Source organism: Camelus ferus, chromosome 15 (assembly GCF_009834535.1).
Source record: "Camelus ferus isolate YT-003-E chromosome 15, BCGSAC_Cfer_1.0, whole genome shotgun sequence".
Classification (NCBI taxonomy): Eukaryota; Metazoa; Chordata; class Mammalia; order Artiodactyla; family Camelidae; genus Camelus; species Camelus ferus.
Genome location: NC_045710.1, coordinates 30063960 through 30080013, shown reverse-complemented (window position 1 = coordinate 30080013; position 16054 = coordinate 30063960). Strand labels below are relative to the sequence as shown.

The 16054-nt window shown below is 43.5% G+C and overlaps 1 protein-coding gene across 4 annotated transcripts in view; it reads right to left on the bottom strand.

Annotated features, from left to right (window-relative positions):
- Positions 1–6743: 6743 nt before the first annotated feature.
- Positions 6744–16054, bottom strand: part of EML4 (EMAP like 4) — a 125411-nt gene continuing 116100 nt past the window's right edge. For 3 of the 4 annotated variants that reach the window (XM_032497395.1, XM_006179181.2, XM_014554617.2), the window contains 4 exons: positions 11759–11846; positions 11176–11274; positions 10171–10301; positions 6744–9521 (listed from right to left, as the gene is read on the bottom strand). In XM_032497395.1, the coding sequence (XP_032353286.1) occupies positions 9048–9521; positions 10171–10301; positions 11176–11274; positions 11759–11846 (792 nt within the window). In that variant the 3' untranslated portion in view covers positions 6744–9047. The remainder of the gene's footprint in view (positions 9522–10170; positions 10302–11175; positions 11275–11758; positions 11847–16054) is intronic. The other variant, XR_004326274.1, reaches the window with a different exon arrangement.

Genomic DNA, 16054 nt, shown 5'->3' with positions numbered 1-16054 from the left:
AGGTGACACTGTCCCTGGCCTCCAGAGCTCACAGAATGACAAGCACAACCAAAGTGCAACAGAACTGTCCAGAGGCAGGGCCAGGGCCCAGGAAGGTGGGGGAGTGGAGGGACATTCTCCGAGGGGGCACTGTGTAATTGCATAGTGATGTGTATGTGGCTCCCCACTAAATGCAGTGGGGAAGAGCATTGGCCTGAGGGAAGAGCATTTGCTAATGTGTGAGGGCATCTTGGATGTGCGGGAGAGCAGGTGGGGAGAGAGGAATGGCAGGACCCACTACTAGAGAGGGAGGCTCAGGCCAGCTCATGAACCTTCCTGCGGCTGGGCCAAAGAGAGCCTGGACTCAAGTCGCTAAACAATAAGGGTGGTGTGTGCTGGGAGGATGGCCACAGAGTCCAGTGTTGTTTTGGTCTATGGTGCCAATATGGAGGACAGACTGGAGAGGAAAAAGACTTGAGGCATTGAACTAGTTAAGAGTTGTTATGAGAGTTCGGTTGAGGTTATGAAGGCCTGGGGAGCAGGGCAGTGGGCATGGGGAGAGGGTGAATCCCAGGGCTGTTAGGAAGGCAGAGTGAGTCCAGTCTGACCATTAGTTGGACGTCGGAGGTGAAGGTGAGTCAAGCTTCTGGGTGCTCCAGAGATGACTTGGTCTGGCTCCTGGGTGATAAGAGGTGCAAGATTTGGGGTGTACAGGGCAGGGCATGACTTGTTGGGAAAAATGGATTGTGAGCCCTCTAGGCAAAGAATTCCAGCAGGCAGTTGGGTCTAGAGGTAGGCTGGGGGGTCTGGACTGGAGATAGGAATTTGAGAGTTAGCAGTTAGAGGGATGGTGGGAACCAGGGTGTCTGCTACACTGTTAGGGAGTGTGTGCAAGGTGAGGAAATAGAATGGGGGAAATACCAGTATTTCAGGAGCAGGTGGAAGGGACAAGGGCTTGTGATGGCTTTTAGGGTCTAAGAATGGAAGAGACACAGACACCATGTTGCGTGAAAGAAACTGGATACGAAAGCATCCCCTGTGACTTCATCTGTATAAAAGTCAGACCTGGGCAGGGGCAGTGTGTGGTGGTAGAGGTTGGAACAGTGGGCACCCTTGTCAGGGAGGACGGATAGGGGAGGGTCACAAGGCAGACTTCTGTGCTGGAAAAGGGCCATCTTCATCTGGTGGGTGTGTATGCGTGTGTGCATATGCACAGATACCCCGAGATTTCTGCCTTCTACTGTAAGTTAGGAAGGAAGATGCAAGTGTAGGAGAGGAAAAACAATTTTTCTTCCACCCTCCTGAGTTCTTGGCTGAGACCCCCTGTAATAAAAGATAGATTAATAAGAGAAAAGCAGACTAGTTTAGGAACACGTATACCTCACGTGTATGTGGGAGATACCCCAGGAAAGATGAGCTACTTCCTGACCTGGCCACTTCTGAGCTGTGACTTTCAGTCTTGTCTGTTCTCTTCCTGAAGTGGCTTAGAATTCAGGGTTAAATATGGCTTAATAGGGAGAGGGAAGGGGATGTGGCCTCTGAGGGGAGAGTACATGATTTCTAGGGAAGATGAAGGGCCCTTAATAGTCAATGGGAGGTGTGATAGTTGGTGACAACGTGTGTCTAGGTGTGGTGTGGATTTGCAGTCTCCTCCCCTGTCCTGAGAGTCCCCTTGTTGATGACCTCTGGGGAGGGATCTGTGACGACTGAATTCCTTTGGGAGCCTCCATCTGTAGGCAGATGGGGGGGGGGGTTCAGAGAAAGCCCCTCCTTGTATTGGCTGGGTTTCAAGTGCCCACAGCTCAGAATAATCAATATACCAAATGGCGTATTTGGGGCTGGCTTACTCTGCTACCCTTTGGAAGGAAGATGGAAGGAAGGAAAGGAGGAAGGAGGAAAAAGGAAGGAGGGAGGATGGATGCAGGGAAGAGAGAAACCTGGAGCCAGTGGTGCCTGGCAGGAGAGGAGAGGGTTTTCGAGAAAGAGGAAGGTGACCAGTGTCACTCATGCCCAGGGGTCAAGCCCTGGGCAGGCTCCGTAGAGTGGCCTCGAGGCTGCCCTCCCAGTCCTCCCAGAGTCACTAGAGTGACCCCAGCACTGTAGAATGAGTGACATAGAACAGACCTTCTCACTGAATCAGCACAGAGAGGAGCGAAGAGCCCCAGGTCAAGGGCATACCTGAGAAATCTCCCATGCGCGCGCCATAGCTCCCAACAGTGCAGATGGCTATTCTGTGGTTTCCTGAGTGCCTCCTAGGCAAATCCTGGTGTTTAGATTTGATAATGTTTAATAAAAGTGTTATTACCTACTAGAACTTAAAAGGACTTCCTTCTGTTTTAATGTGAGGGTTTCCCATGGAAACCACTTCAGCCTTGGTGGCTGTGAATGGCAGCTTTATTAACAGAGCCATCTGCAGGCTCTCCTGGCTTTCCTAACAATCTGTCCCACTGCTCATGCTTCCAGTTCAAACATTGTTTATTGTGATGGAGGCCCCAGCCCGTCCCCCCAGGGGACAGACAGCCTTCCCTGCACCCTGAGGCAAGGACAGCTCGTCTGCTTTTCTCACGCCTGTTGGCCACTGGGCCTTCATGGAGCAGGTGGGGGCAGAGCCCGTGTGCTATCCCGAAGGTCTCTCCCCTGTGGACCAGATGCTCCTGGTGGGCAAACCCCCTTACTCTTTCACACGGAGACCAGGGAGATGGGCCTAACCTTACCCAAACCCACAATGAAATATGCCCTTTTCATTGCAGCCCTGAGTTTTTCATGTCAGATTTCTCACTTCCCCCCAGAAAGGCTGACCCATCAATGAGCGGGGTAGAGGGGCATCACTGATGCTCCTGGGGCCAGTGAGGGCTTGAGCCCTAACTCATTCTTCCAAGAGAGAAGGGACTCAGCTTAGCTCAGAATTAACTCGTCTTCTAAATGGAAATGTCAAAGGCTGGCAAACACTCCTGCTAATGATTCTGGTGCTGAGATATTCCCGGGCAGCAAATAGTTGGCCACATGAAAATGGATTTTGCCAGTGAAACTGGGGGGGCTGTTGCTCTCAGAGGAGAAAGCCTGGTCACCTAATCTCAATTCTGCATCCGTTTCACCAGGGCCTGCTAAAGAATGGAATTCTTTTTCTTGTCATTTTATTAATTCTGAGTAAGGGAAGGTGATTCAGCCCAAGCACCTGAGGGAAGGCAGCTGTGGGATGGCTTCAGGAGAGCATCTCCAAGAAAGGGAGTAAGCACCAGTGACATGCAGATCAGTCAGAAGGGAAGCCAGTGAGGACCCAGTGGTGGGGGTGGGGGTGGGAGTGCAGAATGCTCAGCAAAGGGGAGGACTCCAGGAGCCATCTCCTTCGTCAGGGGTTTGGCACTGGCTGCCTCTCTCCAGGGGCATGTGAGCAGACTACAGACCTTAATCAGATCCCACCAGTTTTGCCTGCATTCCTGTGTGCATGGGTGTTCTGGGCAGTTTAGTCCCACGTATAGGTTCATGTAATTGTCATCATAACCAAGATGCAGCCTGTCCCATCACAGAGGAACCACCTGTGCTATGCCTTTATCGTGACATCTCCTCCCCTCTGTCTCTGTGCCCTGGCAACCACCAGTCTGTTCTCTGTGGTGTCGTTTCACGAATGTTATATAAATGGAAATGTGCAGTCAGGAAACTTTCCAGATTGGCTTTCTAGGGTACGTGCTCCATGAGGGCAGGGGCTGTATCTTTCTCATTGCTGGATTCCCTGCTGAGCCCAGTACTGTAACTTGGATGAGGCGGGTTTGTACATAAACCTGATGAAGTGATGACTCCTGTGGGTCCTAGTCCCACACAAACTCTCTGGACTCCAAAGTGGCTACCACTTTGAAGGTGTTGGCAGCAGTACATTTTTATTGTAGAGAGACTGAAGTCTGTAGGAGGAAGAGGCCGTGCCTTCTTACAGACACTGACTTACAGTTAACAGAGAGCGTTCGTTCTACAGCTGACAAGGTAAGAGGATGCATCCAGCTTCTGGTTTCCCTGCCTCCAGCCAGGTTTCCAAGTCAGCCTGCCCCGACGTTGGCTGAATGGGCATCGCCATGTGGGTACTCCAGAGTACCCTTTGACCTTTCCCAGGATGCACTCTGGCTTGGCGGCCCTGTGAACATCAAGAATGAAACGAGATGAACAGGTACAAGGGCTTTGCTATTAAAAAATTGTTTTTCCTCCCTGAGGCCCTTTCTTCTAGCACCCACTTTGTTTGCAGCTTCTCTAGTGAGATCTGCGGAAGTGAGCTCTGCCAGGAGTTGAGATCGGCGTGGCGTGGTCCTGCCTGGTTGTTAAGTCGTTGGTACCAGCAGTTATGCATATTCATCTCTGTCTCTGGGTGGCTCCCTCAGGAAATCTGTTTTCAGTACTGCGTGTTTACATTGCTGAGGGAGAGGAGAGGCAAGATCAAAGCCCTGTGGCTGAGGCTGGGCCGGAGGACTGAGGGGAAGAAGCACTTGACCAGTGAAGAAGGAAGCTGCCAAGCTTCTTTTTTGAAGTGGAAATTGCTCAAAGATTGGAAAATAAGGGGGGGCAGCGTCTCCACACAAATAGGTTTAAACTGAACATCAGGGACTGAGGACACATGAGCCAAAAAAGGCAGGAAGGGCAAGGAGTCGCTGGCAGCAGGTGCCACAGCCTGGCCTGAGGCTCTGCCCCGCACTTGGGTTGTAGGGATGGCAGGAGGGACTCGTGCATGAGAACGGTCCCTCCAACTTCGTGACATTGTTCAGAGTTCAAAGTTGCCTTTTCCAAAGCGTAATCACTTTCTGTAGTTTTTCCATATACTGGTCTCAAGTCCTTCATACCAGAAGTTTAATCCATTTCATTCTGTCTTGTTAACTAATAATCACTACGTTATCCTGCAGTGCTCCAGAACAGAGCACGTGGCTAGTCCCAGGGACTCTGGAGAAGAGGACCTGCCTTCAGATCTTGGCTCAGCCATTTGCTATTAGGGTATCCTGGCTTCTCTGTTGGTTTCCTCATCTGTAAAATGGAGATAATCAAATTTAGAATTGCTGAAAGAATTGAACGAGTTAATACATGGAAAGCACTTAAGTGTTAGCTGTTATCATTGAAAAGCATTTAGTCCTATGGATGTGCCCTATTTTAATCACTGAGCACTCAGGTGGGTTGTTTTCCCCCATTTCTTGACGTTTTTGTCCTTTGAGATATAGAAGTGGTACCCTTAAGTTTTTCTGCCAGATTTCTGGATTGGTAAAATTAAGATAAACACAAATGTGTTCAGTTCGGTAAGCTGTGGTCTCTGGAGTACATTACCCCTGGATACAGAAATGACACACGCTGACATTTCTAGAGGAGACAGTGAGATTTTCTTGTCTTTATATCAGAGGTTATTGTAGGGATCTATAATGAGGGTGGAGTAGAAATGCAGGTTTCGTTTGGAAAAGGTGAACTGAGTAGCACAAAATGTGTACGTTACCTGAGTCTGCAAGGAGAGCAGGAGCTGTTCCTTTACAAAGGGTTGCATTGGGAAAAATGCCTGGAGACTTTTTCTGTGGTCCTTGGAGATGCCATTCCTGGGCCTCCTGGACAAAAGGGCTTCTTTAGGGCCTAGCTTCTGTGATGGCGAGAGACACGCCACATTGCTGTGGGCAGCACCCTTCCCCTCTCTGGACTGAGGACTGAGATGACTGCTGTTTCCCTACTTTTTAACATCTCTGTGAATGTTCACCCTTGTCCTTTCCTTCTTCCTCCCTGTTTCAGAAGAATGTTTTTCTCCTGGTGTAAGATGCTCCAGTTTTTAAGTCACAGTACACGAAGTCCTGGTACAGCTGTTACCTGGGTAAGTGAACTCAGGCCTGTCCCTTCGACCGCAGGGTGACACGCCCATCACTGAGTGACAGCCCGGGTGTCTGGGGTGTGCTAGCTGCACTGGGACTCCTCTGGCGGCAGCTCTCCTCCATCCAAGTCCTGCACATCTGCTTTAAAAACACGTTATTGTCCTTAACTCTTCATTTCACTTCTAGTATTAAGCTGGAAACCTAGTTCCTTCTAGAAGTTACACACCTGTGTGTGTCCAAGGTCTAATTCATCATTATTTCCCTATAAACAAGTTCCTTTGTTAGACCTCCTTTTTTTATTAAGAAGAAAAATCAGTTAGTAGGTTTGTTCTGGTTCCTGTCAGCTATTTTGTCTCTGAATCAGTGGAGGAGGAATTCCTGCCCCGAGACAGCCACTCATGGCTTAGTGCACGTGTCTGTGAACGTATGTTCATAGTCACAGGGATGAATAAGGTGATGAAAACCTCGTCATTTCCATGACTGTAAAGCTGGGGAGTGTATGGAGTACACTAATTCTTCCTAACGAATTTGTAGCAGCTAATTTATGGTTGTGGTGTACAGGGGACATGTCAGTACGCAGCCGAGAGATGGAGAAAGCAGGGACGTAGCGTCCTGCTGAGTTCAAGGGCCTCCCTCAGGCTAACCCCGGAAGGCAGCGGCAGGCTGTGGAGCCAGGCAGGTAAGCAGGATCACCAAGATTATCCAATGTTAAACATTAGAGAGTAGACATGAAATAAATTAAACCAAATACTTCCCTACTAAGTGGAGGCATAAATCAGAAGTAATTTCCTCTAACATTATGAGAGTCTATCTATCTGTCACTACCAGAATGGCTGTATCCATAGTAGTGGTTACCTGGTAGATGTGTCCTTGTGAACTGTCATGTCTGCTGATAACTGAATAGCCATGGAAACTAGCAGCATAAATGAAAGAAAGACTCAAGACACATTTAGAGAGACAAATGAAACATTTTGATTATTTTATTTTTTAATCTTCAGAATTTTCTGCCATGAGACAGGAATGCATGATAGAAATGGCTCAACATCTTCACATGAAACACTTGGATTCATTTTCATTCACAAGTTTTCTAAAAACATCTACAATTTTATAATCCCACCCACTTCCAACCATTATCACAGATTTAATTGACTGTTACACAGTAGTTGCCAGCAGTAGAGAGCTGGAACGCTTTCTGCGCGTTAGTAGTGTCTTTGGAAGCTCCCACCCAAGAGTGTCACGACTCTACATCTCGTTGTACACGGCAACCCCAGAGGTGACTGTTGTCCCTAAAACACTCCCTGCTTATCACGGAGAGCTGTGTCCCCCAGGGACTTAAAAATGCTTTTTCTTCTCCTAGAATTACTTGTTTATCTCATAGTATTTTTCTTGCAGGGAGCAGCACGTGCTGACCTGATTTAATCACCACAGCTAACAGGCAAGCATGTATGTCTGATACTACGGCTGCTCACTGATGATTATGTACAAACATACTGAGAAATGATGGGTTGCTTGGAATCTCTCTTCTTTTGAAGAGAACTACTTTGAGGTTTTTTTTTTGAACAGTTGTAAACAAAAGGAAAGAGATAATACACGGACTTATGTCTATACACGTAGAGATACACACTGAGTATTTTCAACGTGGCGTATATCCTCTTACATAGAGATACACACACAGAGTAGGTGTCACACTCACCCCTTCACACACACCCACACCCTTACAGCATGTGAATACAAATGTTGTGAGTGTCCTTGGGAGTTCACTGGAGTTTGTATATTACCAAATGACGATGAAATACCTGATTTATATTACTCCTGAGAAGATACTAGAAGGGAATGACAGTTCTGATGCACTTTGGAATGGCACAATCACGTAAACACTTGCATACTTAAGACTTCTGAACTCACCCAAAGTTTCTAAACATCTAAACCAAAAAAAAAAAAAAAGATATCAAAACAATGCAGCAAGTTAAAAAATAGAAGTTTTTTATAATCAAAGTATAAACAAATATATAGGAAATGCATATTTGTCAGTAATTATTTTGAAAATAGGAAACAACTAAGAAAAACATAATCGTCTGACAAAACTTAAAAAAACAACTATCCAATGCATAATACATGCACTGCCCAAAATAAAGAGCCACATCAGAACTGCAAGGCTTTAGAGCAACTCCACCAGAGAAAAGTCACCATATATAGGAAGTCTGCTAAGTATTCAATTTATAAAAAATTACTGTATAACTATTATTCACACATCTATAAAAGAGAAATTTGCTGAGTATTTTATCCCTCAATAATCTGTATAAAAGTTACAACTAAACCCATGAATGTCAAGCACCAATTCAATCATTTAAACTTACTGTTTGTTATCGAGGGAACAAATTATGATGAAGGCTAAGCTAAAATTAGCCAAGTTTAGTTTTATAGGCATGCGGTTTTTTTTTTTTCTTCCAATCTTCCATTGAATGCCAAACATTTGAAGATGTTTAGGCCAGTAAAGGAATCCTTGGAGGAATCCATTATTTCTGAGTATCAATGGTTTAATATACATTAGAAGCTCTTTAACAAACCACTGCTTTCTTAGTTCTAAGATAAAATGGATTTCGCACACAGGAAATTGAATCCGTCACTCTGACTTGGTAAAGGCAGCACCTATGTGGCAGGCCCCCAAGCACACCTGGACATCTACTGGCAGGGTAGGAGAACGTCATTATTACTCAAGAAGGCAACACCACTGCTTGTGGCAAGACTGAAGTTTTTCTTAACTGAAACATTTCTACTAGACATTTGGGGAAGGAGGACATCTCAGTAAGAGAGGTGTTTTGTTTTGTTTTGGTTTCTTTTTCAGCATCGGGAAAAAAGTAGCAGAGTCTGAGCCAGTAGACGAGTGTTTCTGGTGTCTCTGGTTGTTCCTGAAGAAAGCCTGTCAGATAACGGGGGATTTATTTTAAACCTACACAACTGCTGCTTTTGTTTCCAGTATTTACATCATACTCCTCACACAGTAATTTCTGAGACATACTTAATGTTTCAGTCTTTTCCTACTATTAAGTTTGGTTAATTTTCAGCACACACCACACCGAACCTTTAGGTCGACTGCATTTGAGAGACAGAAGATAAGACTATTGAAAGCAGGTCACGCAAAAACCCAAATCTCCATCAGTAGTGATTCTCCATCACTTCCTGGCCTGTTACCTGAATTCTATCACAAGACCACCATGCGGCTGGAGGAAAAAGAGTCGCACTGAAGTCGGGTTAGGACTGGGGTGAAGGGTCTTGCTGGTCCTCAGGAAGAGCCGCTTCACCCTGCTCATCGCTCCTCTCGTTGGCTGGCTCTTCACACAGAGGCTCAGCGAGGTCCTCGCTGCCCGCCTCACTCTGCTCCTCACTGTGGTCCTCGCTGGGCTCCATAGTTTGCTCCAGGCTGTTCTCCAGAAGTGTGGGAGAACTGCTTCTTCTGCTTTCTTCTTCAGCTGTCTCATGTGGGGGCTGGGAAGGAGGTGGTGTGGTAATTTCTGACTGCATGATGCCCTCAGTGGAAGAGATGGGGGCTTTGGTTATCGTGGTATCTGCTACAATCTCATTTTGAGGCAAAGGTAACTTTTCCACGAGTTTCCACTGAATGATGCTCATGTCTTTTCCACCAGTTGAAATCAGGTGACTGTCATTATGAGTAAAACTGACATTGGTGACATGGCTGCTGTGGGCACTGTACTTGTGACTGGGAGCCTACATGAAATAAATCAGACAGGAAAATTAAACTCGTTCTTTACATGCCTGCGTACAGCAATGGTGGTGACTACATAGGGAGGTTATGCAGCTTGTGAAACAGGTAATGCAGATCAAAACCACCAGTCACTGACTAAGGAATAAAGCTAGCAGTAATTTCCTTTTAATACCTATTCATATGGGAGAAACAAAAAGTAACTGGACAAGCTATACTTTCAGACTCTGGTTAAAACAAATGTCTCTTCTGGATGTCAGGTTGGTATACTTGTTAGAGCTTATTAACTTCTATTGAGATGGCAAGGGGAGAATTTACTAGGTTGGCAGGATTATAGATGATTTAGGAGTTTTATAATATTAATCATGGGTCACAAATAGTATGTTTAGAAGAATTTTAGATCTGCCAAGAAATCAAAGTGAAAAAAGTTGGACAATAAAAAATGAATAAAACATTGTCAGCTGTCTTCTCTTTGTTCTCCTTGACCTGAATGAGGAAGGAAAAGACACACCACCTGCTTGGGTGCTTCCAGACGGCCTGCTCCCTCCCACTGATAGTAACTAGTAACCCTGCAGATGTTTTCTCACCATTGCCACAAAAGTCATCCCCAAACAAAATTTCCTATAACATTAGTTTTTATTAAATTGATTTTACCTTCGCTTTGGAGCAGGGATACTGAAACAGATGGACTTTGCAAAAGTCATCAGCAACAGCTATCACCTTTCTATTGTGGGATCGCACCAGTGCATTGATATCTGTCCCATCAGATCCTTCTGGCCAGACACCTTTGATATGGAGACACAGAGAGGGGGTAGAAAAATTAGCCTGAAAAATGTAACTGCACTGCTACATGTGTTTTAGAATCTTACTGATTTTTCATCTGTGTTCAAACTCTTAACTGCTAACATTTCCCTTAAAAATTTTGTAGTGGCTCAATACTTTATTCAAATGATGAAGTTTTACCCAAAATCTAACTACTAATAAAATTAAACTGAAATAGCTTCAAGATGGAAAATTTTAAGACTTTAAGACTCAAAAGTACTCACTAGTAACCAGCAGGTGGTGCTAATAAATAATTTTAGTTTTAGCTTATCTCACATCTCACCTCAACAATAAGCTCTTCCTGTTTAAAGTTTCTAGTTGGAGGGGAAGTTCTCAGTTACTTCTGTAGCAAACGAAGTACAGAAACAATGCCATAGCACTAATTCTCCAAAGTGGATTCTGGGTAATTGTAAAATTTACAGACTCTTCCACTGATCCCTTTTAGACAGGCACTTTAAAGAACCTCATTCTTAGTGGAAATGCATGGGACATCCATTGGTCTAGCATGCTATACACAGAATTTTCCTGAAACTATTATTTATGTCCAAAGGTCGACAAAGCAAATTTAATTATTCTGAATCATTATGACACACTGGTTCAACATAATAAGCACAAACCTCTACTAGATTAGATTAGTCTGAATTTATTGCGGACCAAAACTCCTGGATTCTTCAGAGAATAAACTTTGTATTGGTTCAATCCTAATACACTTCTCTGAATTGGGCATTAATGGTGATAATACTAAAGAACACATGTAGACTAGTTTTGTTTAGAAATTTAACCAAGTAAATATAAATAAAAACCCACAATCGCCTTTCCCAAATGTCATGCCCTTACCAAAGACTTGAAAGCCTAGCACACAGGTGTATGTCGTCCAATCAATGTCCTTACAATCCGATCGATTCCTGATTAGTTTGCAGCCATTTGGAATGTCCCCTTTAAATTCAGAAACAGGAAGTATGATCATAGTGCTTGTGTACAAATGTACCTGACAGTGCATCTTGATTCAAACTAGCCACGTTTACTTGTATTTATTATCCATATACTGAAAAACATTAAGATACACTTAACAAGGAAAAGTGTTTAACAGGGTTTATAGATAGAACTACAAACTGTTTCCCACTGAAATTGTCCTTTAAAAAGCATTAATTGCTCATCCATTATACTCCTTCCTGTCTCCAAGAAAAGTTGTTAAATACAGAACCATTCAGAGCAGCACCAGTCTCCCTGAATAATTTCCTATGACATTTAAATGAACTCACTACTTTCTTTGAGATTCTCAGTCCTTAGCCAGCTCAGAGCCACATGAGCTTTGTCAGGTCAGGGGCCAGTGTGCAGCTGCTGCACAGTTCAGTCCCTGCAGCCTGCTCATTACTGCCCGACAGACACGTCTCAGCCGCACGTGATCGTTCATACTCACAGTACAGGATCTCATAGTCTCCCGAGTTAGACATTATATACTTGTTGTCTGGGGACCAGTCAAGGTGTGTGATATAGCTGGAATGTCCCTAGGAAGTAACACATCAACTATTTAGAGAGCAGTTAGAGTTCTGAATGACAAATAGTTTCACAGTAGCCAGTACTGTCTTCTGAGTAGCCGTTCACCAGGAATCGCAGGTCCTTAGTTCTTTTTTACACTACCTTGTTTGGAGCCAGAACTTTGGAATTTAAAGAAACCTGACCACCGTGGAAATGTTAAGCACCTGGAACCTGGTCTTTCCACTTAGATAGCAGCAACAAGCACCTACCACCTGTGCTACACTTCCAAGAAAGACAGTCTCAAATTTGTGTCTTCGAAGACACTGTAACAGATACCACAACCTCAGGCCTTATTTCAAGTCACTAGTGTCCCTAAGTTAGCACAGTTATTTTTATCTTTATTTTTGAGAATGAAGTATTGGTTGCGGGTTGAGCACAAAGAGTACAATTTTCCTGGGCTGCTTCCTGAGTACCCACGGGACACCCCAGAGGCTGAGGAAGATGGGACACCCACAGTCACACTGGAGATCTCTTAGAAAAACTAATCTCCAAAGAATATTCTGGATGAACAGTTACCCAACATCGCACTCCTTCTGAACAGCTGGATCCAATAATCATCTGACTCCTTAAATAAGAATACAGTGATCTTTTTCTGCTTAGGTTTTACTAACACTGGGAATTTAGACCAAAAAAATTTATTAAATGCTGTATTTTCTTGGCTTCACATGTAAGCATTTGATGACTTCCAATAAACTACTGCAGATAAATCAAACAGGTCTTAAGGTTTACACCCAGGTCGATGAATATTCAAAATTACTTTTATCTCCTGCAGTCTGTATTAAAACATTTAATTTCTATTGTACTTTTTGAATTGCTAGCTTTCTGCTCACATGGTTTTTATTTTTAAAGCTAATACAAAATACCTTAGGTATAGTTTCTAATGATTTACACAAAGCATTTTCATTTTTCTAGCAGTCTTCTGACGTCTAAGACGTCCTAAAACCTTTCTGGAGCTATGATCACCACAGTGCTGCATGGTAAATACCCATATTTATACATTTAAATGAATTTAAATGATGTGAATTTGAGAACTATGAAGCTTCCTGGAATCACTGGGGATTAGGTGGTACATTAGAGAAGAGGTTGTGAATCACTTGCTAGGCATGTGGGAGACCTACCAACTTAACAAGAAATCAGTTTCAATGCCAGAAAGACACATGTGGTTCTTGGATATTTTCTGAATGTGGCAGGAAGATGGGGTTCACACAGATCTTTTTCATAGTGCTCATGAGTCTGATGCCTGGCTCTGACATCCAGAGAAGCCACGATTCTAAGATAAGAAAAGCGCTACTACATGAATGAAGGATTTAACTAGATTAATCATGGCAAAGTACTGTCCTCCAAGAAGTATTCATCCTAATGTAGTACTTAAAAATACTGTTTGAGTCTTTGTGAAAAGAATTTAATAGCACTGCTTAGAAAAACATCAAAGCACTGTTTGGATGCATAATATTCATGCAATGCACATCTGTGTTGGACACAGACTGTACTTAGATGGTAAACTAAATCAATGTAAGTATTTTAAAAAAAAAAACCTCTTGAATAGGAAAAGTCCCCAAATTTAGAAAAGACCTTGGGGCAGTTACCAATTTATATTGGGAAACAAAGTGAATATTTTTTTTGGTAGTATGGAGTCCAATAACCAAGCAGAGAAAAAGTTAGATGCAGTTGTTTGTTAAGAGTCTGTAACGCTGCCTTCCCAGATGCCACTTCAGAGTGTCCCCCCTGCCCTGGGCCCACAAGAATAATTACAAGTGATAGTGCTTGAGAATACACTGGAAAAATCAAAAATATTTCAGCTAAATCTTTGTCAACCGCTGAAGGTCATCATCTACAGCAGTGGTTTGCAACCCTGGCTATATATTACCTGGGGAGTTTTAAAAAAAGTACCGAGGCCTTGAGTTAGGGCACTGAGTTTTTTCCTAAGTAGGTACCAGGTGTCCCCTCACTATCTAGAGCAGTGCTGTCCAATGGAACTTTCTGCGCTGATGAAAATGTGTATCTGCACGGTGCAGTGCAGCAGTAACTAGCCACCTGTGGCTTCTGAGTACTCAAAATGTGGCCAACGCTCCCAGACAACTGAACTGTATTTAATTTCATAAACAAAATTGTGCTTAGTGGCTGTGATGCTGGATAATGCAGGCTGAAAACAGTCCATTGTTTTTCTACTGATCTGAAAATACCTTTATTATTATCTAGTAAATTTCCATATAAATAGAGATCTGTTTTTGGACTCTCTTTTCTGTTCCATTAGTCTATCTGCCTATTCCCAGCCAGCTGTGATAGTTTTGTGGTATGTGGAAAATTTCATATGAATCTTAAACCATTTTACCCAGCTCATAAATACCATGTTGAAAATTTAACTAAGAGTGCATCAAATTTAGAGAATAATTTGTAGAGAACAGATATTTTTATCAGGCCTTTTCATCTAGAAACACATTATGTCTATTTTTTCAGTTCTTAGTTTGCCTTTCAGTCACGTTTCACATGCTTCCTGTGCTTTTCTTGCCAGGTCTGCTCTCAAAGCAGCCACAGTTTTTGTTGCTATCGCAATTAAGATTTTTTTCCCCATCACATTTTTGATATGCTCTGCTGGACTGAGGGAAAGCTGATCTTTAGAGTGTAGACTGTCAGACTATCCAATCCAGTCTTTAGAGTGTAGGTCAGGAGAGCATAGCTTATCCACTCCACATTCTCTCCTCCTAAGTGCCCAGGAAAACACTGTTTCCTAACCTCTTTCTGCAGCTGTGGGTGCCAGAAGTCACTGAGTGAGGCTTCTGGGAAAACTTTAAGAGAACTGACTTAGGAGAACTGACTTTTTCCCCTTGCTCTGATCCCATCTTCCTGGAACTAGGATGTGATGACTGGAATTCCAGTAGTACCTTGTTGAGGATGACTGAGTAGAGAGAAAGAAGGATCCTGAGTCCCCAATGAATTCTTTTAAATAAGAACATAACCCTCATTTGATTAAGCCACCAAGTACTGCAGTATAATTCTTGTTATAGTAATAATGAAATATGTACTGCAATAGTTTTATGGGTTATTTTCTTGGAGATTTCTAGGTAGACAGTTTGGAAGCCTTTTACTCATCTCTTATTCATACATATATTTTCAGTTACCAACATCCTGACATTTTTGTCCTGACACTTATTTTACCAGCACTTCTTGCCTACTCTACCAGACGCTGTAATGCTTTTTAGTGTATCGCTGCAACTTCGGTGTACTGTACTTCCTGGGCTACGATCTTTGAGTAGCAGCACTGAAAGGTACATAGAAACTTGAGTCAAACAGAAAGCTAGAATGCCGGCATTCAGGGACAGGCTCCGACTGCTTGGTCAGAGTCCATTAGAGGGACGCTTCCTAAAGTTCTATGCCAGTATCCTGCTGCAGCTATGGGGCCACTTCAGTGTTAACTAGTCACAGGAAATACTGAAAACAAAATAGAAAACAGCATTTGTATTTGGATCTATGAGAGTACTTCCAGTTGCCACATTTTAATCTTTAGAGCAATCCTATAAAAGTAGGCACTACTATATTCTCCAATTTTAAGATAACAAAATTAAGACTCAGAGAAGTTAATTAACTTGCCTAAAGTTGCAAACTAGTAAGCAGTAGAGGCAGCATTAGCCCAGTTCTGTCCTACGTCATAGCAGACAACAGACAAAAGCAGCTAATATGAGACTATAAGACCAGCTGGCAGAAGCAGACAGCAAGGAGAAGTGATAGCTGGAAGCAAAGCACAGAACAGAAGATAATGAGAAAAGCAGAGCAGTCGAGCCTCAAAGAGTACTATAAACTTTAACAGTTCCTAATGATATCTCAAAATAATACTTTCATACACACTAAAATAAAAAGCTGCCTAACTGAAGAAGGCCATGTCTCATGCAACTGCTAAACTTGCCACTTCTCAGCACTTCCAAGGTCATTCTCGCTGTCCAGTGTCACACACTGCACACTTCCCACTCTGCGCCCGCCGCTGTGCTGTAAGAGCACAGCACAGTCATACACATACTGAACGGCCGAGGTACCTGCGTACCTTGGGGAGTCTAAGAGTCAGAAGAACAGGGTTCAGGTCCCAGATCTGCCACTACATTAAGATGCGACCAAGGACAAGTCATTTACCTTTTCTGAAACTCAGTATCTTCATCCATAAAATGAAGGCTGAGCTAAGTAAATG